Below are 27,962 nucleotides of genomic sequence, written 5' to 3'. Positions count from 1 at the left end.
ATCCTCACCTCAGCTCTTTCCTCGACCCAGCTCAGCCCCTTCCAACCCCAGCTTGGCCCAGCTCAGCTCAGCTCAGCCTCTTCTCCTAGCACTGTCCTGGCTCAGCTCAGCCCCACTCGACTCCAGCTCAGCTCAGCCTCTTCTCCCAGCCTTGGCCCACTTCAGCCCAGGCCTGTCCGTTCCCCCGGCCCCGTCCAACCCTGTCCGTTCCCCAGGCCCTGTCCGGACCTGTCCGCCCCTGTCCGTTCCCCCGACCCCGTCCAACCCTGTCCGGCCCTGGCCACCCCTCTCCGCCCCTGTCCGCTGCCCCCGCCCCTGTCCGGCCCTGTCCGGCCCTGTCCGCTGCCCCCGCCCCTGTCCGGCCCTGTCCGGCCCTGTCCGCTGCCCCCGCCCCTGTCCGGCCCTGTCCGGCCCTGTCCGGCCCTGTCCGGCCCTGTCCGGCCCTGTCCGGCCCTGTCCGCTGCCCCCGCCCCTGTCCGGCCCTCACGCCGTGTCCCTCCCGCCCCTTTTCCCAGTCTCCTCCCTCTTCTCCACGCGCGATCTCGCGCGACCTCCCCCTCGTGTCGCGTCACGCGGGGCCGAGCGGTTGCGTCATCGCGTCCCCGTGACGTTAACGCTTCCCCGGCGCGCCCCACCCCGCCACTGTGAATGACGGCACACTCACCAATAAAAAGCGGCTGAGGCATGAGTGATGTGGCGAGCGGCCAATGGGCGGCTGGAGAGGGCGGTGCTGCGCGGGCGGGGCGGGCGCGCCGGCCGCGCCTGTCAGCGGAGCGGCGGGATGGCGGCGCTGTACGCCTGCACCAAGTGCCACCAGCGCTTCCCCTTCGAGGCGCTCAGCCAGGGCCAGCAGCTCTGCAAGGTCCAGGAGAGGGGCTGGGGGCGGGCTGTGAGGGGATGTGAGGGGGCTGTGGGGCAAGGTCTGTGAGGGAGCTTATGGGGACTAATTTAGGAGGACGCTGATGGGAGAGGAGTCTCGGGGGGCTATGAGGGAAATGGGGGGTGATGTGTGAGGAGATCTGAGGGTGGTGGTCTGTCAGGAGATTTGGGGGGGATCTGAGCGGTAAAGGGCCTCCTGGAGCATTGTTTGTGAGGGAGAGCAAGCAAGGGAGTGTTTTTAAGGGGTCTAGGGGCTCTTAGAGGGACTGAGGATAATTGGGGGGGCTGTTTGTGGAGAGATCCTGGGAGTATTTATGAAAATTGGAGCCTTGAAGGGTCTGTTTGGGGTTTGTGGGTGTGCAGTGGGAGGGTGTGGGTGACGGCCTGGGAGCTTTGGGGAGGTTTTGAGGGGCTGGAGCATTGGGGCTAAAGCCTAGGGGCTGTTAGGGGAATGTGTTGGGGGAGCTGCAGTTTAGGGGAGCTGCTTGTCAGGGGGACCTGAGGGCACTGAAGGCAGTTTGGAGGTGCTGGGAGTATTTGGAGGGTGTTGGAGTGGAAGCCATGAAGTTATTGTGGGAAATAAAGGGGAGGTGAGAGCTGTTCCTGAGCAAAGGCCTGGGAGAATCAGGGGACATTTATAGGCAGTCTCATGGTATCTTGAAAGGGGTAAGATGGGTTTTGGGGACAGTCTGAGGGGGTGGGGAAGAAAAAAATCAAAGATGAAATAGGGAACATGGGGCAGGAACTGGAGTAGCCTGGGATCACTGAGGCTGGGACAAAGCAGGTGAACGTAGGGGAAGCTGGGAGGAGTGTGGCCAGATGTACAGGAAGCTGGTGAATACCCGAGGCAGAGCTGGGTGTTCCTGCCCTGGGAGCCGGGAACACTCTGTGACCCTGCTCTGTGGGTGTGAGGCACAAATGAGCCATGGTGGATCTCAGTTCATGCCTGGCTCACCTGTGACACATGCCACTCCCGTCACCCTTCCTCTTCTCTCAGTATGACTGTACAGGGAGGAGGTGTTTGCAGGTGTGTGGATGTGGTGGGAATGGAGGGCAGCAGGAGATCTGGGATTTGAGAAGCAGCACTGCACCTCATGAAACACTTCACATGTTGTTGCAGGAGTGCCGAATTGCTCATCCCATTGTTAAATGCACTTACTGCAGGACTGAATTCCAGCAGGAAAGGTAAATGCTTGCTTAACTGGAGAGATCCAGGTTTTGTGTAGAATGATCACCTGGGGAACTATAATGCCTCACCTTCAGTGACTGAGCCTTAACCGGTAGATTGTTGCTGTAGAAGACTTGGGGACCTTTGGCTGCCTCCAAAGTTTTGCTGGGCAAGTTGGAGTGTCTGTAGTGCACTTGGATTACACCTTTTGCTTGGGTTGTTTTTTTTTTTTTTCAGTCAGAGCTCAGATGCCTCTTCCAGGGAGGGATCTGAGTGCATCTTCCCATGAATTTTCCTCTTACCTGATGTCTGGCATCCAACATTTATTTCCTATTGTGGGTCCATTAGCTGGGCTCTTGTATTTTTACATTTTGACAAGTTGTGTAGCTGTCAGAGGGAGGGTTGGTAAACCTAGAGCTGTGTGTGGCCATTGTGTGAGGTGTTCCTTCCTATGTCTGTTGGACAAATATACCTCTGTCCTTTCCTGCCTTGACCTCCAGAGTGGAGCCTGCCCTGATGCTGAATCACTCATGCTGCCAATTAGTCAGTGATCAAATCCTATGTTTGTATGGACAAAAACCTGGTGTCATCTGGGGATGCCTTAATTAAAAGATACCTCCTAGTAATGCCACTTTTTGGCCATTTATCCTCACCCAGATGGGGATAGGAAAAGCACTTTGGTATCTGAGTCCCTAGGGAGGTTGAATCCAGCCTCATCACCAGAGACAGAGCCAAGGGGAGGCTGGGATCCTAAGCAGGGATCCTGGGGTCTAACCAGGCATGCTAAACACAGGGGTTTAATTTTCTGTTGGAATGTGTTAATAGAATGATCTGTCCTTCTTAACAGCAAAACCAACACGATATGCAAGAAGTGTGCTCAGAATGTGAAGCTCTATGGCACAGTAAGTGAGGAGGGGCTCAGCCTCTCCAGCCTCTCTTCCTTTCATCTCTCTTGTCTTTATCCTGCTGAAATCCCAGAGCAGTCTATGGACTGGCTCAGCTGTAAGAGCATGACTGATCAATAATATGGGTCACTCAAGCGTGAAGCTTTGACTTTTTCTCTTCTTTTAGCACAAAAAAGAGCTTTGCATCGTTTGAAGCCAGGAAATGATCTGTTCGATACCCAGTAGAAACAAGACTGTGCTTACACAGACTGAGATTGCTGCAGGAAGCAGTGATAAATCTTTATTTCCTGCTAGTATGAAATCTGAAATAGAGATTTTGATTTGCTCTATTTTGGTGTTAGATATTTTTCTAAAGATTTCTCAGCACCTGATAAATGGTCTGAGTGCCATGGCTAAGTACACTTATCTGAAGACCAGGGATCCAAATGGAGCTTTGTCTCCTGGATCAGCATTATACTCTGCATAGAATAAGGAAATAAAAGTTGAAATTGTGGAGAGAATGGGAATGAGCAGTCTTTTATTGTAGTTAGAAGGCTGTAGCAGTTGTTCTTATTTTTTAAAGCCAAAACCCTGCCAGTACTGCAACATCATAGCAGCATTTATTGGAAACAAGTGCCAGCGTTGCACCAACTCAGAGAAGAAGTATGGTCCTCCTCACTCGTGTGAGCAGTGCAAACAGCAGTGTGCATTTGACCGGAAGGATGACAGGAAGAAGGTAAGTATTTGTGTAAAAGAAGGCTGGAAAGGTAAAAGGTCTGATCACAGTGATCCTGTGTCCATCTTCTGCAGCATTTCTGACAGGACAAGGAGGAAAGGCTTCCCACTAGCAGATGGCAGGGTTAGATGGAATATTGGGAAGAAGTTCTTCCCTGTGAGGGTGGTCAGGCCCTGTTACAGGGTGTCCAGAGCAGCTGTGACTACTCCATCCCTGGGAGTGTCCGAGGCCAGATTGGATGGGGGTTTGGAGCACCCTGGGATAGTGGAAGATGTCCCTGACCATGGCAGGGGGGGGAACTGGATGGGCTTTAAGGTCCTTTTCAACCCAAACCATTCCATCATCCATGTGTCTTGGTTATAAAGTTCTTTTCTAGAGTTGAGCTTTGCTCGGTTTAGACCTGTTTAATTTTTGAATCCCTGTGTGCCTCTGCCAGATTTTCTAAGAAAGCTCTCTTGAATTTGTCCCAAGAGCTGGCAGAGGAGCCGAGACCTGAATGAAGTGTGAGGTTCTGTTTGGAGAGGGGGATGGGGTATGATATTTGTTCCGTAGCCTGAGGAGCTGCAAGTGTCATACCTCCACCAGGAAACCCCTTCCATGGCTTCTGTACACCCCTTGCTTAAACACTCTGAGTGCTCTGTAGAAGGTGTGTCTTCCCGAGGCAAACTGTAAACATCTATTGTTTGGAATGCTGCACCGATAATTGGTGCCCTGCTGAGCCTCCTGGAGCAGACACCCTTGCTGTTTTGGTCTCCAGTGACTGCCTGTCCATTCAGAGGATTCTTTTTTAATTCCTGCTTGTTCGTATGTGACCCTAAGCTTGAAGGTACTTCAAGTACTTTTCTGTATTTGCTTTGTGGGCAGGAAGAAAGGCCAAAACTTCTTTCTGTCTCCCCTTCTAGGTGGATGGAAAGCTGCTGTGCTGGTTGTGCACATTGTCCTATAAACGAGTCCTGCAGAAGACCAAAGAGCAGTGCAAACATCTCAGCAGTTCTTCCCGAGCCAGCTTGCAGGAGAAGCAGCAGTTCAGTAGGCTCAGCAGTGGCAGCCACTATAACAGGTAACCCTGGGGAGGGGTTTGGGTGGGGTCTGAGTTCAGGACGATCTGGCTAAGTCATGCTTTGCTTGTTTGAAAACCTCACTGTGCTGGTACAGCCTTGTGCTTTTTAGTGATCCAACTTACTCAACTTGTACACAACGAATGTGAAGTTGCATTTGTAAAATTTAATGATTAAAATGCGGCTTTTAAGCAGGAGTTCTTCACCTACCTGCTGCTCTGACTCATTATTTTCTGTTTATTTTTAGTCTCCAGCTACTCTTCAAGGAATGATTTTTTCATCGTTTTAGCACTGGGAAATACTGTTTTACAGGATCAGAGTGGGTGGGAGTATTTATCTGCCTCTCTGTCTTAAGTCATTCAGGTTCTGACATACAACTTCCTCCTTTTTCTAGCCAGAAAACCTTATCCACGTCTTCCATTCAAAATGAAATCCCAAAGAAGAAAGCCAAGTTTGATGCCATATCTGCCAATGGTGACAGGTGAGCCTGTTACATGGGGAAATTGTGGGCGGGTGGCTTTGTTTGCTGAGTTTATATAAGACAGAGTTGTGTGTGAATAACAGGAAGCTCTTATGCTAGAGCAGGGGCCTTGGGCTTTGAGACCTCAAGGGGCTGCCCTACAACTTGGCAGTCCAGTGTTACCTGGAATCCAGACCTAGATTTGAAGAGGAAAAGAATACTGAGCACCTATACCTGCTTGGATGGAGCAGGATGGAGGTGATGGTTGGCTGAACTCCCCAGCAGTCAGGAAAACTGCAGCCAGACCAACTTTATCGTCCCTCTTGCAGTCACAGGGAGAGAAGGGCTGGTGAAGTCTTCAGGTTTTGTGCTTTGAGGTCTGTCAGACTGATCTGCAGGGAGAGCCTCAGAAGACAGGAGAAGATCCAGACCCACTTCCCATGTCCTTTCCTGCCTTTTGGGGAGAGACAAGCAATCAAACAGCTTTGCTTGAAAGGTTGTGGATTCCCCATCCTGGAGGTGTTCCAGGCCAGGTTGGACAGGTTATGGAGCAACTTTGTTTAGTGGAAGATGTCCCTTCCCATGGCAGGGGGATGGAACAAGATGCTCTTAGAGATTCATTCCAGCCCAAACCATTCTGTGGTTCTCTGATTCTAGGAAAGCATCTGACCCCATTCTGCTGTCACATTTGGTGCTGGATCATGTTGGTGCCGGCTGCCTGTGCAGTGGAATGGGAATCACTAGCAGAAACAAGAGATTGAGATGGATTTGTGTTTTTATGGTCTTGTACATGCATATTTTCATTCCTGCCTTTCCTCTCTGATTCTCAGCGTTCCTTCCTCTCCCGAGATGCTTTGCCCCCTTATCCAGAGGGCCCCGTCCACGTTGGCGCAGTGGGCTGCTTCCCAACAGACTCTCGGGGCCCACCATTGTCCTGTTGCTCAAGGCATTGACATCCTGAAGTGAGATCACCTATTGTTTTCTCCCCTCCCTCCCTGGGAATTGCCTCATACACGGGAACTCTCCCTCACTGGATCTCTTTCTAAACAGCAGGGATTTGGAAGCATGGATGAGAGCATAGTTAGTGCCAAAGGGCCTGGTACACTGTTAATTAATTAATCGGTACCTGCCTTCAATGTCTCTGAGATCACTCCTGTAGATACTGTTGACACCTTGTCACTGTAAAATGCTCCCATGGGAAATGCCCTGTCCCTGAAAGTGTTCATGGCCAGCTTGAATGGGGCTTGGGGCAGCCTGGTCTAGTGGAAGGTGACCCTGCCCATGGCAGGAGGCAGAAGGAGATGAGCTTTAAGGTCCCTTCCAACCCAAACCATTCTGGGATTCTATGATTCTGTGAAATAGAGCTTTAATAATTTTATAGGGTAGTGGCTCCCACAGAGTGGTCTGAAAGACCTTGTATCATCTGAACAGCATTTTCAGTTAAAATGGAAAAATTTAATTAAAGCTGGAAAAATTTAAGGACTAATTGGGACTTAGGAGGTGTGGCTGTGAGCAGAGGGGTTAGAATTCAGTTGCCTTCAGTGCTGGTGGAGCCAGAGGAGAGAATGGAAACAGGGCCCTGGTAGAACTGGTGCAGCCCTTCAGTACTGGTGCAGCTTTCCCTCCAGGGAGGGAGGGCTGCTCTGGGCTGTTGGACAGCACCAGCTGTTTTTATTTCCTCATTAAATCATGGGCTGAGACCTCACAACTCATTGTAACAGTCCTACTGGCTTGAAAATATCCAAAAAGCAAAATGTCCTGTGCTCTGGGTTGGTCAGCCATTTATTTGGAAAACAGGAGCATGTATTGAAGGAATCAAGGGCCTTCTTTTTGCTCTCATGTCAGATGTTGTCAGTCTGGCTCATGCCAAGGCTGTAGGCCTTGCCACAGGCCTTTTTTGATGAGTTCCAGTAACAAACCAAGTGTAAATTTAGCAGCTAAAGAGCTTCAGTGATATGCAGCAGAAAAAGCAAGCTGAAGCTGCCTTAAATAGACAAATGGCTGCATGTCTTGAGTGGAATAATAATGGGGTGGGAATAATAATAGTGGGTTTGGAGTTGCTGAGGGTTCTTTTATGAGAGTGAACCCCCAAATCCCTCCCCTTTTATACAACTATCTGATTGTCCTTCCCTGAGTCACCTTGGTGTCTGGGGCACAGCCTGAGCATGGAGTTAAGATCTGCTGCAGCACAAGGGTGTTTGCAGCAGCAGAAGAGTCTGGTGTAAAGTGACACAACCAGCACCTCCTCCCTGCTGAGATCAGCCCCAGCTTCCTGTACCCTGGCTCCTGGCTCCAGTCAAACCTCTGGTATAGGCCTCACCTGAGCAAAATTTGGGCATGTTTGAGCTCCGTTGACTTTGGCAACACCTACAGCTAGGGTCCAGCTTATCTGAAATTATTACTTCTTCTTGGATATGGTAGAAGTTCTTTTACTGTGTTGTACTGTGTTTTTGTTTACATATTTCAGAGTGGTTGTTGCTCACAATGGCTATGATATGTGGACAGGGTGATTTTCAACAGTCATTTAAAGGGTGGCGTTGAATGCTTTGTTCTGGATGAGTTCTGGGAGGAGCAAACACCTCTGTTGCTCTGCATGGGGAGGGAGTAGTTTTCTGTCCCAGTGACTAGCAGCACATCTTGCAGCAGCCCTGGCCTTATGAGTCCTTCTGTGCTGCCCAGCACGCTGGCTTCACCTCCAGCCCCTGGAGCTGTGCGGGTCCTGACTGGGGCAGTTTTGGTGTCCTCATCTTGTTGTGCCAGTGCTGGTGAAGTGTTTTTATGCTGCAGACTCTGCAGATGAGCACACTGCAGTCCCTTCTCCTGTCACTGCAGACAAGGTGCTAAATTGTGCTTGTAACACCGAGCAGTGACAGCACTGCTGGCAGGGGGAGGGCAGCAGTGTCTCAGGATGCTCAGCAGCAAAGTTCATTTGTAAAAAGATTCTTATTTGCATAGCAAAGTCCTGGCATAGTTTAAAGCTCTGTGACTTGGGCTGTACGGCACTGAGTGGAGGATGTTTTTCACAGAATCCCAGAATGGTTTGAGTTGGAAGGGACCTTAAAGCTCATCTCATTCTGCCCCCCTCCATGGGCAGAATGGCCCCCTTCCACTATCCCAGGTTGCTCCAAGCCTGGCCTTGGACAATTCCAGGGATGGGACAGCTACCACTGCTCTGGGCAAACTGCCAGAGTTTTACCACCCTCACAGGGAAGAATTCCTTCCCAATATCCCATCTATCCTCCCTTCTGGCAGCAAGAAGCCATTCCCCCTTGTCCTGGCACTTCAGGCCCTTGTCCCAAGTCCTTCTCCAGCTCTCTTGGAGCCCTTTTAGGCACTGGATTGGGCTCTAAGGTTTCTCCAGAGCCTTCTCCAGGCTGAACGCCTTCAGCTCTCCCAGCCTGAGTTCAGAGCAGAGGGGTTCCAGTTCTTGGAACATCTCTTGTGGCATCCTCTGGGCTTGTTTCAGCATCTCCACATCCTTCTGATGTTGGAGGCCCAGAGCTGGAGGCAGCTCTGCAGGTGGTTTTTGTCTAAGCTGAAATGTGGATGCTAGTTTAGTGCCTGTCTGTGCATCTTCACACCAGCCTGACTAGAATAGCAAAATCTTTAAGCTTGGCATTTGCTTTGCCTAATTTCTGCCATTTAACAGGTGTGGAGTTTAAGGCAGTCGATTCAGTTTCTGTTCCAGTTACTAGAGAAAGGCTAGTGCCTTGGGAACACTCCATTTTTGTCCCCTGTCTCTGCTGAAAACAACAGGAGCTCATCATTTCCCTTTAATTAGTGGTATGCATTTCATGCTGTTCAGACATGGAGAGCTCATGTTCCCCTGACATGTCCCAAGGGGCTGGATCTTGAGCTTATTTGTAGAGGCTTTTTTTTGTTGTTGGTGGTTGTTTTAATTCTTGATCTGTTTGTTAAAGGAAAGGACCGACTTGTGTTTGGCAGTTTCCTTCAAATTTTGGAGTCTCAGGCTGCTTCTGTAATATGGGGTTAAAGACAGAGGAACCTTTCATTACTATCTTGTCAGTCTTTAAAAAAATACAGAAGAAGAGGAAAAAAGATCTGTTTATTTAGCATCTTCACACATTTGAAGGGAAATTTTGCAGCAACTGGACAGGACAATTCCTGCCTGGTATTTTATACCCCTCCAGGAGGAGATCTCAAGCTGTCTGTTCCCCACTGGTGGATGCAGAACCCTCGAAGCCCCAGGGACGGGCGCTCTGTACAAGGCTGGTGACCCTCCTGTCCCTTCCTTCTCCCCACTGGGTGGCAGGGCAGGGTCTCACCTTTCTGGCTTTGCAATGTGCTGGGCAGCAGCAGCTGCCGGGCTGGGAATTTTACCTGCTGGAGCTGCTCAGTGAAATATGGACATCTCATGGCGCCCTTTATCACCCCAGGGCATGGCAGGAGGGAAGCGTGCCTGGGCAAAGGAATGGTGTGTCAAGGGATTGTTTTCAGCCAGAGGGAATCAGTGAGGAAGCCTTTCTTTTCTCTGTGGAGGCAGTTGGGTGGAGTTTTTTGTTGTTGTTTTTTGTTCCTGTGGTTTTTTGTTGTTGTTGTTGCTTATTTATTTTATTTCTTTCTTCCCCAGCATATTTGCTCTGAGTAGGAAATTAAAGCTGCTGTTAATAACGTGCTTGTACACAGGAAGGTGCTGGAGCACCCACCATCAGCCTTCAGTTGGGAAAACTATTGGGAAAGTTTTAAAATGGAGTTCTGTGCTAATGTGTGGGCATGAACCTCTCTGCCTAGCACAGAACTGGATCCAGTGTGCCCAGAGAGCTGCCACATCTTAGTGTGGACTCTGCTGTCAGCATGTTTTAGCCATGCACGGCTCTTCTGCTGTGGGCTGTCTCCTGCAGACCCTCAGTTCTGAGTTTTCCTCTGCCAGGTTTTCTCTCCCAGTGCCTCAGGGCCATCCTCTGACTCTCAGATCTGGGAAGCTGCCTCTGCTTAGTTTCCCTCTGTAGATCCCCAGCACAATGGGGGAGCAAGCCTTTTCCCCTGCCACATCCTTACTAATGAATCCTGTCAAAGCAGACTGTAGTGCTTTTAATTAGAAAATGGATCATTTCCAGGTGCTAGAGGAGACCCCGTGTGAAGTTAGCAGCAAGTACTCTCTGCCTTAGGGTATATGTTGGGGACTGGAAGCTCAGAGGTAGAAATATCCTTGGGAGAGGCAGAATTTTGGGTTGAGACCATTCCTTCCCTGCTCTGCTGCAGCTCCCAGCTTTAGAGTTGAGTTTTGACCCACTCTGGAGACTTTAAAAAAAAAGTCAGGCTTTGAGTGACCCTGACAGTTTATCCTCATTTATCTGATAACAGCCAGACTTGAAGTCATCTAGGTGAAGATATCATTGTTGTCTTACTACTGTTCAGTTTTTATACAACAGTTCCAGGTGTGTGTGGCTGGGGGTGTGCTGCCCACTTAGCAGGAGGAGATAATAATCAGCCTTAGGGATGGAACAGTAGGCAGGGAAAAATCAGGTGGGCTCCCTGGGCCTTGTGGCTACAGCTTGTTGTATCTTATGATCTGGCATATTCCTGTAGCACAGGACTGCATGTGCCTGCCTGGGTCACTGGGTGTCTAGTAGGGAGGTTTGTGATTTACCAGTGTAGCAGTGACTCATGCACAGATAACTCTGCTGATGATTGCTTAGAGTACCTGGTGGTGTACAGGTGATGTGCTCAGTTGTTTCTTTGCCTTCTTGGAGAGTTTTTCCTACTCTGAAATAATGAACCTTCTCCCTAAATTGCTTTATCATGGCAGAATCATATTACAAGTTCCAGTACGTTTTTTACTCCTTTTCCTTGCTCAGGACAATTTAGCTGTTTCCCTTTGCTCTGCTTGTTGAACTTGGAGGCTATTTGTTTTTCTCCCATGTCCCTTCCTTGCCAGAATGTTTGTTTACATTCAGTGGGAAGTTTTGCAGTGCATCCAAGGACTGCTTGTGAGCAATGAGGTTTCCAAAGGGATGCATAAAGTTTAATTATCTCTCTGATTGCTGTCTTCAACTCTTTGGTTTGAAAAAGGATCATGAATGATCATGAAATGATTCCCATTCTCCTTTGAGTGCATCTGTGGGGGTTTCCCAGCCTCAGTGAAGAGGGGGGGTTTGTTGAGAGCCTCTCCCTGTTCTTTGCTGCAGTTTTTCTCCGGACCTCGCCCTGGACTCCCCTGGCACCGATCACTTTGTCATCATTGCCCAGCTGAAGGAGGAAGTGGCTACTTTAAAAAAGATGCTTCACCAGAAGGATCAGATGATTTTGGAGAAGGAGAAGAAGGTATAGTCCTTGGCTTGCTTCCCCCCCAGCAGGCTGACATGTTCTCACAGATCACACTGACACAGCCTGGCTTTTTATCTTGGAGTTAACATGTCTGGCTGTTTACAAGCTGCCTCCTTTCCAAAGCCAAAGAGGCTCTCTGGACCCACCCAGGGGATCTCATTTCATAAAGGGTCATTTCCTGACCACTGTCTTGGAGACCTCTGTGTGTGGGCAAGACTGGGAATAAACATGCTGCTGCTTGGAGAGATGCAGTGCTGGCCCTTGCTGTTGTTCTGTGCTCTCAGTGACACAGTTCAGGTCCCGTTGCAGTCCCTAGCACAGCCAGCATGTGTGTGACCTCAGCCAGTCTCACACACCTTCTGTAGAGGCACTTTCTGTGGCAGGGGGGTCTGTGGTGAGGGCAGTTGTTGCCTCTTCCAGCTCACTTGCTCCTTCCTGGTTTCTGTACAGATCACAGAGCTGAAAGCTGACCTGCAGTACCAGGAATCACAGATGAGGGCAAAGATGAACCAAATGGAGAAGACACATAAGGAAGTCATGGAGCAGTTACAGGTGACAGCATTTTTGGTTTAATTTGCTGAGCTGTATTGTATTCAAGAGTGACTGAGGACATTCCTGAGCTGTGTCCAGGAGGGACTGAGGACACTCCTGATCAGAACATCTTGTGAGCTCCTGCACACAGAGCTCTGCTAATGCTTCTCAGCCCTGTCCTACAGCCTCTGTGCTGCCAGGCAAGCCTCTCCTCAGCTCTGCATTGCGTCCCAACCACCACTTACACTTACCTTTCTGCTCCCTACTCAGGCTCATACTTACTGTGTTGTAAAGTGCTATGTTGTGTCCCTTATGGACTAGACACGAACCATCAAACTCATTTTATTTATTGTCAAAATCAGGTTTGAACCTGTTTCTCCAGTTTGCAGAACCTTTGTTGGCTCCCTGAACCTCTAAATCACCTCCCTGTGATTGTGTGAGCAGTAACCAGAGAGAACAAAGGAACAATTGGCAATTCTTTTAGCCCCGTATCTGCAGTCCAAATAAAGAAGTCCCTGAGCTGATGGAAGCAGGGAGAGCTTGTCATGGCTGTGGAAACACAGCAGACTATCAGCCTGAATAGCTTGAGACACCGAAGGGATCAGGGCAAAGGGGAAGAAATCAGACACAGAAATGAACTTTGCACCCTTTAATTGCTCTGTGTATATAAAGATCTAAAGCCCCAGCAATGAGAGGTGGAAGGGGATGAGACAAAAGTCTTCTGTTGCCCCTGAAGAAACAGTCTCTCCTCCATCTAACACCCACTCTGGAGAGGTATCCCTGTGGAGGGCAGTTTTGGGGTCTCTAGCTGCTGTCAGAGTGCTGGTGCCTGTGACAGGGCACGTTCTTCTGCCTGGCTGAAGGTTGGACTGTGGGAATGTGGTGTGGAGAGGGTTAGATGTGTTTTTTCTGAAGGTAAAGGAGCAGGTGCGTCGCAGCCGCCTCCCTCGTCTGTGTTCAGCTCAGGCTGGGCCTGCCCTGACCTCTCTGGTGTCCAGACGTTTTATTTCTGCTGCTATTGGTTGAATGTTTGGAAACCTTTTCCAGTGATTGCAAAATCAAAGTTCAGATCCTCTCAGTGTATTGTAGGTGCCTTGAACTGTTCATATGATTAATTTTTGAACAGTCTTGTGGGTTTTATCATTTTGTCTTTGTCTTTTCCTGTGAGGCTGGGATGGGAGAGCCTTCTCTAGGAGGTTCAAGGTGAGCTCGACATCTGCCCCCCTTTCTACCTGTGTGCAGGATGTCAGCAGCTTCTGCACAGGGATCCTAAAAGCTAATCATTATCCAGGCCACTAAATACTCATTTTCCCCATTTCCAGGCCAAGAACAGAGAACTCCTGAAGCAAGCAGCTGCCCTGTCAAAAGGCAAAAAGCCTGAGAAGTCAGGAGCAATAACCTCCCCTTAAAGCCAAACCCCCAACCTGGGAGCTTTCCCCAGCATTAGCTGAAGAGTCTGGGAGACCTGCTGGATCTCTGGAAGCCCAAACCTCTGTGTTGTCGCTATCCCCACTGCTGTGGACTCCATGGGAATTCCTGATGCGTGTTACCTTCTGACAGCATGCCTGAGTGTGGCCGGTTTTGACCCATGGGGAGAGGTCCCAGCCTTCCTAAATCCCCCCTGCAGTACTGTTTTCTGGAAGAAAGCTTTTCCTAACCAGTTGCTACCACTGCCAGCCCTTTCCATGAGCAAACTGGAACCTGCTGCATTAGTGGCTCCTTGCTGGTTCCCAACCTGCTGCTGTGAGGGAATTGCCATGGCCAGTTATTCTGCAGATAAAATGGGAGCTGTGTGTGGTGGGAGCTGGATTTTTTTTTTCCTTGAACTGTTCCATGTTCAAAAGAGAGCTGAGAACTCACCAGCCCAGCAGATGTTTCTGGAAAGTTATGCCACTGCTGACAACAGTTGATGCAGCTTTTTGAAGATGCTTCCAAAATGGGGGCCATGTATTTATCTTGGAAGATTTTTGTGGGGTGTTTTTTTTTTGTTTGTTTGTTTTGTTTTGTTTTGTTTTATTTTCTCTGTCAGCTTTGCAAACCAAATTGCCTGGTTTTATGTTTCCTTGTTTTTCTGATGAGAGTTTTTGGGTTGGGAGCCAAAGGGGAATGATCCAGCCCCCAACCCACCCAGAATTCTCCGCCCAGTGCCCTGGTTACATGGTGATCTCTGGGATTTTGATGATTTCTGCAGCTTGGTGCAATTAAGTGTCTCTTACTCTGTTTCTTTACACAAAGAGAGTTCAAGGCTCAGATATTCCCTCTCTTTCCCCTTCATCTGCTCCTTCCAGATGCAGGGGCCAGGTTGGCTCCAGGAAAGCACTTACTCAGGCAGTGACCCAAGCCAGGGAGTGTTTTTTGGTGCACTCCAGGGATTTTTCCTCACTGCTGATTCCAAACCAGCAGGATCAAAGGGCTATGAGAGTTCCCTGTACCAGGGATGTGCTGCCCTGAAACAGCACGGCTGCCACTGACCCTTACAGCCAGACCAGCTGGCATAGGTCCCCCCAGGCACCTCTTTTGGGGTGATGGTGGTGGATTAAAAGCACTTGGAGGAGGAGCACCACACAACTCCGGGCTGGTGGGAGCTCCTCGATATCCTGAACTCCAGTCAGGGAGTGGAGAAACATCTCAGGGTTGAAGGTAGGTAAGAGAACTCATGCTTTTGCTGCAGAGCGGCTGCTCCATCAGGGCTTTGATGAAGCTTTTAACTAGAGCTTGTGATTACTTTTTTCCTTTTGTTTCTTATTTGTTACTAAAGTTGATTTTACTCAAAGGCACTTTTTTGGGATGATGTTGGCTTCTGGCACGGAAGGAGCACGTTTCATCAGACACTGCCATGTGTTTGTTTTTGGTTTTTCTAAGAGACTTTTGATGTGAAAACAAGCAAAACTAGAAATTGTTACACTTTTCCTGAGTGTGGCAGCTGGCAAAACTCACCCAATTTTATACTTTTAGAAAATGAAGTGCATTGGTGGGAGTTTTTTTAACTGTGGGCTTTGCTTTCCTTTCCTTCCCTCAACATACAGAAATAAAAAGAGGGAGAAAGGCCCTGTAAATACCATTCAGTTGGGTTTTTAATCGTGATAAATTGCTCCTGCCGTCTCGTAGCTGATTTGTAGCACCAACATCGTTTCTTTGTATGTTTGTAATAATGAGATTTTCAAGGGACACTTTGATTTGTACAAATGACACCTGTAAAAGTGGTTTAAAAAATCCTTATCTGTGACTTTGTTTGCTTTGAAAAGGGAAAAAAACCCCAAACAACCAAAGTACCTCTCCCTGCCTGGAGCTGATTTATCTCCTGCTGTAGGGTTGGGAGTTAGGGGAAGGAGACAGTATTTTCCCGTTGTTTGCTTTGCTCCTACATTTTTTCTATCTTTAAAACCTCCCATCAAGCTTGTTGCTAGGATCCTGGTTACTTGGTTACATCCAGCTTTCCAGGACCCATCCGGCTGTATCTTTACAAGATTTGTTCCTGATCTTGGCAAGGGGATACAACTGGCACAGACAGAGAGACCTGCTCCTTTGGCATGGAGGTTTTCCCTTTTCCCATGAGCTTTCCATGAAGAAAATTCAGCTGCCCCTTGTCTTTTTCCAAAAAAACCTCCAGAGGTCTGAGAGTCTAAAGAGGTTTTAGCTTTGACCCTTTACCTTATTCATAATAAGTCTCCAGGAGCACATGGGGATAGCTCCCTCCTGCTGCTGCTCCCAGAGGAATGAGGCTCACTGACCAGTACAAACCAGTACAAACCATGGTTTCTAATGTTCATGTTGCTGAAGCCACATCCATGTTCCTGCAGTGCAGAAATCCTGATGGAGCGCTGGCAGCTCCTGTGGACCAGGATCACCTTGGGAGTCACCTTCCCTCCTTGTCTCTGAACAGTGCAGCTGCAGAGGAAATGGGAGGAAACAGCCTCAAGGTGTGCCAAGGAAGGTTTAGATTGGATATCAGGGAAAATCTTTCCATGGAAAGGGCTATTCAGCCCTAGTACAGACTGCCCAGGGAAGTTGTGGAGCCCCCATCCGTGAAGGAATTTGAAAGCTATGTGGATGTAACATTTGGGGACAAGGGTTAGGTGGTGGCCCCCAATGCTGGGGGAAGAGTTGGACAGGATGCTCTTAAAGATCTTTTCCAACCTAAATGATTCCATGATTCTAATTCCCTTCTCCACCCCACAGATGCTCTGGGCTTCTTTCTTCCAGCCCACAAAGCCTTAATGCCACAGGTTTTCCCACTGGAGTCTGTAGTGGGGTGACCAGCCACAGCAACAATCCAGCTCCTGATCTTTGAGAAGAGCATGTGAGGAAAGGGAACACTGAGACAATATTCCATGTTTTACCTGCCTCAGGTGTTCCCTCAGAGTGTCCCTGTATAGATTCTTCTGCTTCCCTTCTTTCTCAGAATTTGGACTCCCCAAAACCACCAGCTGGTGAAAAAGGCAGGAGTTGTCCTCAGCCAACCTCCCTCTAAGGTGACACACCTTAAGCAATTTGCTTTCCCTTGCTGTTTAGCTTTCCTGGAACACCAGTCTTGCCCAGTCAGCAGGATGGTAACCAGGGCACTCTCAATCCCAAAATAATTACCTACTGTTGGTTGTTTTTAAATCCCTGGAAAGATTCAAAAGCCATATGGGTGTGGCACTTGGGGACATGGGTTAGTGGTGGCCTTGGCAGTGCTGGGGTAATAGTTAAACTTGATGATCTTGAGGGCTTTTCCGAACAGAACAATTCCATGATTCTGTGGGATGCTGAAGCTGTTTTGCACTGCCCAGCATGGCCTGCTGCTGGCTCCCAGCACAGGAGGGTCTGAGCCGCTGGCAGCCGGCGGTGGCCGGACGCTCCCTGTACCAGGCTGCTGTGACAGGAGGGTGATGCTGCTGACAGCCCGAGCCAACTGCTGTGTGAGCAGGAGCATCAGGAACCAGCTGGGACAGGTGCTGAGGCTGCAGGTAACCTAATGCTTGCCGGGTGGGCTGACGAGGGGTGAGGAGTAAATGGGGAATCCTGTGCTGCTCCAAAACCTGGAGCTTTGTGCCCACCCAGCCATGCTTGGCCCCTCCTGCCCCTGCTCGACATGCAGGAGTCGTTTGTGGGACAAATGTCCTCCTGGCACAGCCCTTCATGTCTTCTGATGGGATATTTTTGTATTAAATATTTGGCAGCATCTCCAGCCCATCTTTCCAGCTGGATCATTGCCTGATGCATACCCACATAGCCCTGTCCCTCTAATATCCAGAGCTTTTGGGGGAGCAGAAAGGGGAGAACAGAGTCAGCCTCTCCCCCTCTCCCCCCCCACCACATACACACTTTGCTTGCTCTGTGTTGTTTTTACTGATGCAAAGGAAGAGATGTGTTTTTCCCTCCAGGCTGATGTGTTCAGCCAGAGCAAACAGAGCTCATGGCCTCAGGTGGAACTGTGGAGTCATCATGGAATTGTTTGGGTTGGACGAGACCTTAAAGCTCATCTTGTTCCACCCCCTGCCATGGACAGGCACACCTTCCGCTAGATCAGATTGCTCCAAGCCCCATCCAACCTGGCCTTGGACACTTGTAGCCACAGCTTCTCTGGGCAGCCTCAGGGCTGGCTGGTGACCATCAGCACCTCTGCTGGTGCCCCATGTCCAGCAGCTCTGTGGGGTGTGACAGTTGCAAAGGAGCAGGTGACGCAGCTGGACTGGGGTGACAGAGGCTAAAACAGCACCTCTGACCCCAGGGCAGTGAGGGGCCACATTCCCTTGGATTACATGAAATGAAGCCTCTGAATTGTGCCTCTGAAATGACACAAGTAGAAATACAGAAGCAAAAACCTTGACGTGGCCAGAGCCACCCAGACCCCACAGCCTCAGCACAGAGCCATGTTTGCAAAACACCCTAAAAATAGCCCTGGGAAGGGGACAAGGACAAGGAGCAATGACCAGGGACATTTGAAACTGGCTGTGTCCTCCCTCCCTGCAGAGGCTGGGGTTGTGCTTCTGGTGGCTGTTCCAGCCGTGGGCCGTGCAGCTGGGACTGCAGTGCCAAGGAGCACTGGCGTTCCCTCTGCTGGCAGGAGCTCAGCCTGGAGCTAGAGGAGGCTGTTGCCAGGCAAATCCTGAGTTATTTGTGCAGAGACTCCTGTTTGCTGGACTTTGCTGTGTTGGGCTGTCAGGCAACACCAGATTGGTACCAGTGCTGTGTCTGGGACAGGCCATGGGGGTGCATTTTTCCCCTTCTTGTCACCTTTTTTTTTTTTTTTCTCCTTCTTTTTCATTATCTTTCTTTTTTTCACCTTTTTTTTTTCTCCTGTCACTTTGGAAAAACACCAAAGCCAGTAAAAGAGTCAGAGAATCCCAGACTGTTTTCGTTGGAAGAGATCTTAAAGCTCATCTGATTCTGGCCCTGTCCATGGGCAGGGACACCTTCCACTATCTCAGGTTGCTCCACACCAACCTGGTGTTGGACACTTCCAGACATCCAGGGGCAGCTACAGCTGCTCTTGGCAAACTCTGCCAGGGCTCACCACCCTCACAGGGAAGAATTCCTTCCCACTATCCCATCTATTTCTCCCTTCTGGCAGTGGGAAGCCATTCCCCCTTGTCCTGGCACTTCAGGCCCTTGTCCCAAGTCCTTCTCCAGCTCTCTTGGAGCCCTTTTAGGCACAGGAATGGGCTCTAAGGTTTCTCCAGAGCCTTCTCTTCTCCAGGCTGAACACCTTCTGCTCTCCCCCTGCTTTTCTAATGCAGAAGGTCTCCAGCCCTCTTTGGAGCATTTTGCTCCAAAGCCTGCTCCTCTGGGCTTGTTCCAGCAGCTCCACGTGCTTCTGATGTTAGGGGCCCGGAGCTGGCCTCGCGTGACAAGCGGGGCCTCACCTGAGCGGAGCAGAGGTGGTTTCCCCCAGCTTTCTTTTCCCTTCAGCCCCAGGACGCATTTCCAGTGCTCCCAGTGTGCCCGGGTCGGGAAAGCGTGGCTGGCTCTGGGTGGACCTGATGTCTGTGTGTTGGTCACGCCCCTGTATTGCCATTGGTCTGACTGTTGCTGGGTGGTCACGCCCTCGAGCCACCATTGGTCGGGGCGGGCCGGGGGCGTGTCTCCGCCCGTGCTATGTAAGCGTGGCGGGCGCGGGTGCTGGGGTGGCCGCAGAGCGCGGGGAGGCCGCGGGCGCCCGGGCCCGTCCCCACAGCCCAGCCCCACAGCCCAGCCCCACCGCGATGCTGGCCGCCGGCTCGCCGTGCAGCCCCGCGGGGCCGGAGGAGCACCGGGGCTGCGGGGCCCGGCGAGGCGGCCAGGTAAGGGCTCCTGGGCTGTATCGCCCCATCCCCACGGGGGTGCGTCCCTCGGAGAGGCGCTGGGGGTGTGCCCCTGACCCGCGGCCGCTGCCTGGGGTCACGCCGTCCCGCCCGCCTGAAGGGAGGGGAGAAGCCGGGACATGTCCAGAAACCTGCCGGGGTGCAGGAACAGCCTTTTGCCTCCTTGGAGAGAGGCTAAAACCAGGGGTACTGAGGAGCAGGCTGGGCGCTGGGAGCTCCCGCAGGTTCCTGGGCATGGGACAGCCCTGTCCAGGCAGGGGGCACTTGGGGTCTGGAAGGGGAGACCTTTGGGTCTCCCAACCTTCCAGGAGCTGGGATGTCTTTGGGAACCGGGCAGAGCTTACAGGTATGGCAAGGCACAAGGAGAAGGTGAGGCAGGGGTGTGATGGCATGTGCCTGTGGGGGTAGGTGAGGGGCTGACAGGATGCTGGGGGGCTTCAGGGGCTCTGTCTTGTAGTTTGGTTCATGCTGCTCTTCCCAGGCTGGGTATAGGATCTCTGATGTCCCTGTTAACCAAAAAATCTGATGTCACCCGGGGCTTATACATTTGGAGTCCAGTGTGGAAAACTGGGGTCCTGGGGTGTTCCTGGAGCTTTGCAGGATCTGCTTGACCTTCCCAAGCAACCAGATTGATTTGCAATATCAGTCCACCAACATCCTGAGTATCCTGAAAAGCTGGAAATTGGCTCTATTTGCAAGACTTATTTTCTCCTCTCAAAAAGAAAAACTGCTTTTTTTCTCTTGCTCCTGCATTCCACCAGGTTTCCCTAGGGACAGTGGAATTGATCTGCAGCTTGGGGTTTTGCCCCGTGGAATTTGCCACAGCAGGATGGTTTCAGAGGAGGGCTGGAAGCTGGAAATGCTGGGACAGTGGGTGGGACAGACCCCAGGCAGCGGGGAACAGCAGGAAACTCAGTCTCACACCTCTCCTGACATGAGCCAAAGCCTGAAATCAGTGCTGTGGAGCAGGCTGGGGTGAAACTGGTGGTGGCCGTGATGCTGCTATTGTCCCCCAGGAACAATTTTTGCCAGGAATACAGTTAGGAGGGGCAAATCCACTCTACTGACACCTGACTAAGCACTGGCACCAGTGGGATTAGTACTCAGCACATCCATCTTCCTGCTCACCGGGCATTATCTCCTTCCCCTGTTACCTCTTTGGAGACTCTCAGCCTGCCTTGTGCCAGCTGGAGCTGGGGGAAATGTGTCTGGTGCCAGTCACAGCATCTTAGTGCTTCAGTTTCCCCTCAATTTGATAGGATGGAAGGAAGCAGCCTCAGGTTGCACCAGAAAAGGTTGAGGTTGGATATTAGAGGAAAATTCTTCACTGGAAGGGTTGTCCAGCCCTGGCACAGGCTGCACAGAGAAGCTGAGGAGTCCAGATCCCTGAAGGGATTTAAAAGACGTGGATGTGGCACTTGGGGGCAAGGCTTGGTGGTGGCTTTGGCAGTCCTGGGGTAACAGCTGAACTTTATCATCTCAGAAGGCTTTTCTAACCTGAACTATTCCATGATTCTGATTCCCCATCAGTGGAAGCAGGAGGGGATACCTTATCTGCTGGTGGCACAGCAAGGATTAAGCACAGCACCCCAAGTATTGCTTAATAGCAAAACATGAGGAGCCTCTTGCAGGAATGATTAAATTCACTTTCCAAGGTCACGCTGAGATGTCACTGTAAAGCAATGGCTGGGCTGCCAACCCTTGTTCCTGCCGAGGGCTGGGATTCCAGCCGCAGAACCAAGGAGCCAACTCAGCAGCAGGAGCCTGAGCCTGCCGTCACCCTAGTGCTTCCATGGTGACTCAAGGCAGGAGCATCCCATGGGAGCCATTGGATGAGGGCATTCCTGCTGTGCCCTGGCTGTGTTCCGGTGCTGTGTCCTGCTGCCCGCCGCATGGGGAGCGTGTGGCTGCACTGACAGCTGCTCTGGTCACTTTGTGCCGTCCCACACCCCTTTCCTGCTCAGGAGAGGGTGCCAGGCTGCACCTTCTGCTTCCACAGGGATTTGAATTATGCCATTATGTCCTCTTCTGTGGGTCTGTGGAAGCAGCTCGTCCAGTTCACCCAGTAACTAAATGCCACTTCCAGACCTGAGGAGTGTGGGGCAGAAAGGACCTGAATTCCATACTTGGAGCAGGGGGAGCCCCTCTAAGTAAGGGCTCATTTCTGGAATAACTGTGTTAATTCGGACGAGGACGGGGCAAAATGGTGATGTTTAGTGGCATTTTGTGCCCGAGGGGAGTTAGTGGGACGCCCGGAGGCCGTGTCTTTGCTGGTGATTGTAACCACAGTGCCGTGGCTGTGCTGCTGCTGATCCCCGCTGCCGTCCTGCGGGATCGCCGCGTCCCGTTTCTCCCTGTTTTCCCATGGAGGTGGTAAACCACGGCTCGGGAGTGGTGTCACCGCTCCTGACCCATGGGGCCGCAGCTGCGGTGTCCCGGTGTGTCACACGCGTCCGGGAGCGGAGCAACATCGCAGCCCGGTTTCATCAGGCGCTGCCAGCCTGACGCAAAGGGTGTGGGGGCGATGGCCCCGTGGCCCGTGCCGGGTGTCTGCCTGAGTCACCCCTTCCGGTGACGCTGGCGGGGATGTTCCGTGGCTCCAGTGAGTCCCGGCTGCGCTTTCCTTCCTAGGAAAGAGGAATCAAGGCTCCCCGGGAGCTGGCGAGGGTCCCCAGCATCTTCATTCCCCTGGGAGAGGTAAAGCAATGGGGATTGACTTGGGTGGGGGTCTCCTCCCTGCTGAGGGTCTCCTTCACGCTTCCCTGCTGCGGGTAGGGGGACAGGAAGGATTCCCGCCCCCCTCAGTGCCTAATGGGGGTGGGATGCTGCGGAAGGAGGAAGGGGTGGAGAGGGGTCACCCAGCCCAAGTGGATCCTTGTGGCATTGTTCTGGAGATTGGGGGAACAGCTGTATTTCACCCCTGTGTTTGCCTGCCCCCAGTTTCCCCACTCATCCAGATACATCTGTGTTTCCCTTTCGATGCAAGGACCCACACCCTTCTGGGTCCTGCCCGCCCCCCAACCTTCCGCCCTGAAATTCCTAGGGCACCTGAGCCCTATCTCAGCGCCCACATTCACTCTTCCAGATGTTCCTCCCCAGGCAGCGATAGCGCTGTGGTTTCGTCACTGCGCTGAGGGGCTGGCCCCCATCTCCTCCCCTGCACTCCAGAGCCCAAACAAACAACCCAAGCCACAGGCTGAGCTGGACGGGCTGTGTGAGATCTGTCATGGAAACCCCCAAACACCCTCTGCCCCCCAGGGCTGGGAGAGGGGAGACAGGCAGCAGGGGCCACCGTCGGTGTCCGTTCCGGAGGCAGGGCACTTCCAGTGGGGTGAGAATCCTATGTTGGTGCTCTTAGGTGCCTGGGTCCTGCTTGTTGGGGTGGCTCTATTTAGGTTAGGGGGATGCTGGGAAGAGTGAGGGCCTACAGCTCACAGCCTTTCACTTCCTCCCTCTCCTCATTCTGCAGATCCTCCAGGAAGGTGGGGAGAGCAGCCTGCACCACCAGCTCCTTGAGGCCTTTGTCTCGGCAGGCAGGGTGGATCACGTTGCGATGGTCATGGGGCTGCACCCCCAGTACCTCAGCAGCTTCTGGAAGACCCAATACCTCCTGCTGCGCATGGACGGGCCCCTGCCCTACCACAAGCGCCACTACATCGCCATCATGGTGAGCACTGGGGCTGTGGGGAAACAGGGTGCTATGTGGGGTCCCAGCACTGTTGCTCGGGAGGCGTTTGGGACCCCACAGATGGGCTCCTCTCTCATCTGACATCCCAAAAGCTTGGAAGCCCCTTTGGGGTTGGTGCCCACCCAGGGTACCCCAACACTCTCCCTCCAGGACCCCTGGGGACTGGCATTGATCATGAGGGGGGAAATCCCTCCTGTCTGGAACTCATATCCCCGGGGAAAATCCTCCTGCAGCGATGTGGGACGAGTGGGCTCCTTGCCTTGGCTTCTTCAAGGGCTTGTAGCAGGGTGAGGGTCCCCCAGCCAGTGCTGGGGGCTGACTGCTGGCTCTCCCCTCAGGCAGCAGCCCGGCACCGATGCTCCTACCTGGTGGGGTTGCACATGGGGGAGTTCCTGCAGGTGGGGGGCAACCCTGCATGGCTGCAGGGCCTGCACTGTGCCCCCCAAAAACTCCGGAATCTCAATGAGATCAACAAGCTGCTGGCGCACCGGCCCTGGCTCATCACCAAGGAGCACATCGAGGTGAGACCTGATGCTGCCAGCATAGATTTCCCCCAACCACACTGCCTGACCCCAGGGGCCACAGTTCCTGCCTGCACAGCCCCCAAGGCTTAACCCTTTCAGGGCTGAGGGTGTCAGTGGGATGGGAAGGGGTGACTTGCCCCCAACGGGTCTATAGGTGAGGCACTTCCCAGACGTGTTCCTGTACCCATGCCATTGGCTTGCCCCAGCACTGGGCTGTGGTGGGTGTACAGCTGAAGGCTGGGGGGGGTCTCTCCAACCCCTGCTGTGCATTGCAGGCTCTGCTGAAGCCGGGGGAAGACAGCTGGTCGCTGGCAGAGCTGGTGCAGGCACTGGTGCTCCTCACCCACTACCACTCGCTCGCATCCTTTGTCTTCGGCTGTGGCATCAAACCCGAGGAGGACCAGGATGTGGAGAACAGCTGCTGGGCCCCCTCAACCCACAGTGACAGCAGCCCTGCCTCTGATGACACCATGGAGGGCTCTGGGGTAAAAGGGGCTTTGCCTTGCAGGGGTGTGAGTGTACCCTGGGGTGTTGAGTGCTTTATGGGGCTTTCCCTGGGAATCACAGATTGGCTTAGATTGGAAGGGATCTTATTGCCTATCTTGTTCCACCCCCTGCCATGATCAGGGACACCTTCCACTCTCCCAGGTTGCTCCAAGCCCTGTCCAGCCTGACCCTTAAGACTTTCAGGGATGGGGCAGCCACAGCTTCTCTGAGCAAACTCTGCCAGGGCTCACCACCCTCACAGGGAAGAATTCCTTCCCACTATCCCATCTATTTCTCCCTTCTGGCAGTGGAAAGCCATTCCTCTTTGTTGTGGCACTTCAGGCCCTTGTCCCAAGTCCCTCTCCAGCTGTTCTGGAGCCCCTTTAGGCACAGGAAGGGGCTCTAAGGTCTCCCTGGAGCCTTCTCTTCTCCAGGCTTAATGCCCCCATCTCTCCTAGTCTTGTCTCCAGAGTAGAAGGGCCCAGCCCTCAGAGAATTTCTGTGGCCTTTATTGGGAACAGCTGATGCTGTAGTACCTTAGACATCCTCCACAGGACTCTCCCTCCTCTCAGGCCTGGGGATGGGTCATGGGAGCTGCTGGAATCTGGACAGGACAAACCCAGAGGAAGACGCTTGTTTGAGCAGCCCAGGGGTTCCCCCAAGTGCCAGTAGATCTGGGCTTGGGGGCCCCTCTGGTCGACCAGGGACAAGATTGACCCTGCCCTGTGCTTCCCCAGGGCACAGATGCCATGCAGGAGCTGGAGGTGCTGATGGAGAGGATGAAGCTGCTGCAGGAAAACCAGTTGGAGGAAGAAGGAATCACACAGGAGGAGATGGCAACGCGCTTCGAGCTGGAGAAGACAGAGAGTTTGCTGGTCCCTTCCTCAGGTGAGGAGGTGCAGGAGGAAACTGTCTGGGGGCAGGAGGTCCCCATGGGTCAGGGGAGCCTCGGGAGGGGCAAAGGAAACAGAATCTGTCTGAAGGAGAGTAGGATCAGCTCCCCAGTGCAGCACTGACTCCATCTGGGCTCATGGTGACTGTGTTGGTGCCTTGTAGATGTTTTGGATCCCTCCCTGCAGTCCAACATCCGCTGCTTCCTGGAGGACCCTGAATTCGGATACAAGGACTTCACACGGAGGGGGGAGCAGGCCCCCCCCACTTTCCGTGCACAGGTGGGCGCTCAGCGGTGGCTCAGGTCTGGGGATAGCTCCTAGTTATGTCAGGGTTGCTCCCAGGATTCTGGACAGTGGCTGAAGGGCTGGAGCTGAGCAATCAGGTGCTGAGAATTGGGGGGAAGTGTCAACTTGGGGAGAGACCAGACCCCACCTTATGTCCCTGGCTTTGGAGGGTGTTGTGGTTTAAGGCTAGCTGGGGACGAAACATGACACAGCTGCTCACTCAGCCCCCACTTTCTTCCCCCCAATCCTGGGGGAAAATCAAAACTTGTATGTTGAGATATGAATAGTTTAATAATTAAAAATAAAGTAAAATACAATGATAATGGTAAATAATGATAATAATGACAAAAGGGAAAAAACAAGTGATGCACAATGCAATTGCTCAGCACCTGCTGACTGATGCCAAACCCCCCTTCCCAAACCCAGATTGGCCCCTTCCAGGTAACTCTCCCCAGTTAATATATGGGGCATGATGTTCTCTGGCGTGGAATATCCCTGTGGTCAGCTCTGGTCACCTGTCTTGGCTATGCTCCCTCCCACTGGCAGAGCCTGAAACAAAGGGAATGAAGTCCTTGACTCAGGATAAACCAAACTTAGCAACAAAACCTAACCATCAGTGTGTTACCCTTCTCATTCCACACCCAAAACACAGCACTGGAACACCTTCACCTACTGCGAAGAAATGAACTCTATTCTGCCTGAAACCAGGAGGGAGGGACCCCACTCTTCCCCACCAAACCCCTACCCTAGCATCCTTTCTCCATCAGGATTACACCTGGGAGGACCATGGCTACTCGCTGATCAACCGCCTGTACCCAGACGTGGGGCAGCTCCTGGATGAGAAGTTCCAGGTGGTTTACAACCTGACTTACAACACCATTGCCATGCACTGTGGTGTGGACACCTCCATGCTGCGCCGGGCCATCTGGAACTATGTGCACTGCGTCTTCGGCATCCGGTATATCTCCAAAATGTGGCTGGAGTTTCTCCTCTGCCTTGGGAAGAGCACAGGAGCAGGTCCTGTGATTTGGTCTTGGTTACTGTGTAGCTGCGGCTGCTTCCCTAAGGCAAAGTGATGTTGGCAGGCTTGGCTCAGCTGAGGTTCAGAACAACCCTGGGAAAGGAGAATTTAGTAAAAAATTACTCCAAGGGTGGTAAGGCTCTGGCAGAGTTTGCGCAAAGAGGTGGTGGAATCGTCATCCCTGGAAGTGTCCAAGGCCAGGCTGGACAGGGCTTGGAACACCCTGGGATAGTGGAAGGTGTCCCTGCCCATGGCAGGGGGAGGGACTGGATGGGCTTTAAGGTCCCTTCCAACACAAACCATTCCACAGTTCTATGAATGCACAAGGCTTGTGGCTGGAATAACACATCCTCCTCTCTCCAGCTATGATGACTACGACTATGGGGAGGTGAATCAGCTCCTGGAGCGCAACCTAAAGATCTACATCAAGACAGTGGCTTGCTACCCAGAGAAGACGACCAAGCAGATCTACACACAGTTCTGGAGGCACTTCAAACACTCGGAGAAGGTGCTGCCCTGTCCTTTCCCCTCCTGGTAGGGTGTTTGGGGGTGCTGACCCTGTGCTCTGACTCTGCTCTCTCACCATAGGTGCACATCAACCTACTCCTGCTGGAGGCACGGATGCAGGCAGCTCTGCTCTACGCCCTCAGGGCTGTCACCCGCTACATGACCTGAGCTGCCTCTGCTCTCTCCTCCTCCTGCCCTGGCTGTGTGGGAAAGGCCAGGGGACAGCTGGTACTCTGAAAATTTGTCTGGAGTATTATCTCCCTGCTTAATGGGCTTAGAGCTGTGGAAGTGAAGTGGGAGCTTCCCTGCGCTTTCTCCCACAAAAGGGGAGCCCTCAAGAAGCTGTCAGTGCTGGGAAGACCCCGAAGTGCTGCCCTGGGCTTGGCAGAGCTGCGAGTGTTCTACTGCTCCATGCCTTTTTTGGGATCAGCCTGAGTGAAGCCAAACTGGGATGTCTGTGGGTGCAGTGCTGGTGTCAGACTCCTGTGACATGTCCTGGCACCAAGGCTGCCACTGAAGAGCACTGTCCCCCTGCCAGAGAGGGCCAGAGGATATCATGGGCTTTATCCCTGGTTTTTGGGTCCTGCCATGCTGGGAGACACAGCTGCTGGTGGAAGTGCTGCCCAGGCACACCCTCCCCACCTTTCTGCCTCATCCTCTGCAGTTCGAGATGTGAAGTGCCTTTAACCTAAGTGCCAGGGCAGGAGCAGGGAAAGGGTAGGAATACCTGAGTGTGTTTTATACCTTTTTGCATTGTTTTCCAACCACTGGGACATCTTCACTGCCTCAGCTTTAGTGGCTGAGGTGGGTAGCTGTGCTGGGGTATGAGGCTCCCTCAGCCTCTCTCCTGCTGTGAGGGTGGCGGGGTGGGATTGGGGTGACCATGACTTTATCTGGATATGCCAGAGCATTCCCAGTAGCACAGGTTGCCATAGAGGTGCCTGTTGGGGAGCAGGATCCAGGGGCAGCTGCATCACCACCCTTGGTTTGGCTGTTGAATGATAGCTCCAGTTAAGTTATTTCTATATTTTTGGGGGTATATTAACTCCTGACTAGGCATGGAAATGCCTCTGTAACTTTGCTATTTATCTTGTTTGAAAAAATAAAATAGTTCTTTTAAAATTCTTTTTCCTTTCTCACTTTCCCCTTTGTCAGCCCAGAGGATAATCCTGTATGGCATACAGTGCAGGGGTCTTGCTGCTCCAGGAGTGCCTGGGAGCATCCCTGAGTTGTCCAAGGGGGCATGTGGGAGGTCTGAATACTCCCCA

At 52.1% G+C, this 27,962-nt stretch overlaps 1 protein-coding gene and 1 long non-coding RNA gene across 2 annotated transcripts; one reads left to right on the top strand and one right to left on the bottom strand.

Moving 5' to 3' along the window:
- Positions 1 to 705: 705 nt before the first annotated feature.
- LOC134561872 (sestrin-2-like) lies at positions 706 to 27,821 on the top strand. Its single transcript, XM_063419228.1, is given in 20 exon segments — positions 706 to 862; positions 2,000 to 2,064; positions 2,895 to 2,949; positions 3,515 to 3,667; positions 4,570 to 4,727; positions 5,120 to 5,206; positions 6,016 to 6,147; positions 11,335 to 11,470; positions 11,924 to 12,025; positions 21,922 to 21,987; positions 22,390 to 22,436; positions 22,438 to 22,621; positions 22,760 to 22,957; positions 23,317 to 23,499; positions 23,778 to 23,987; positions 24,726 to 24,876; positions 25,045 to 25,160; positions 25,934 to 26,124; positions 26,551 to 26,695; positions 26,776 to 27,821. Coding segments are annotated over 20 exon segments (2,547 nt in total). The 5' UTR covers positions 706 to 781; the 3' UTR covers positions 26,863 to 27,821.
- Positions 13,971 to 18,979, bottom strand: LOC134561874 (uncharacterized). Its single transcript, XR_010082995.1, has 2 exons — positions 18,853 to 18,979; positions 13,971 to 15,892 (listed from the first exon to the last, which is right to left on the bottom strand). It is a non-coding gene; the product is annotated as an uncharacterized LOC134561874 (long non-coding RNA).
- Positions 27,822 to 27,962: the final 141 nt, after the last annotated feature.

Source organism: Prinia subflava, chromosome 24, assembly GCF_021018805.1.
Source record: "Prinia subflava isolate CZ2003 ecotype Zambia chromosome 24, Cam_Psub_1.2, whole genome shotgun sequence".
In the NCBI taxonomy this organism is placed as follows: Eukaryota; Metazoa; Chordata; class Aves; order Passeriformes; family Cisticolidae; genus Prinia; species Prinia subflava.
The sequence above is the reverse complement of the archived record's forward strand: the minus strand, read 5'-3'. Positions and strand labels throughout refer to the sequence as shown.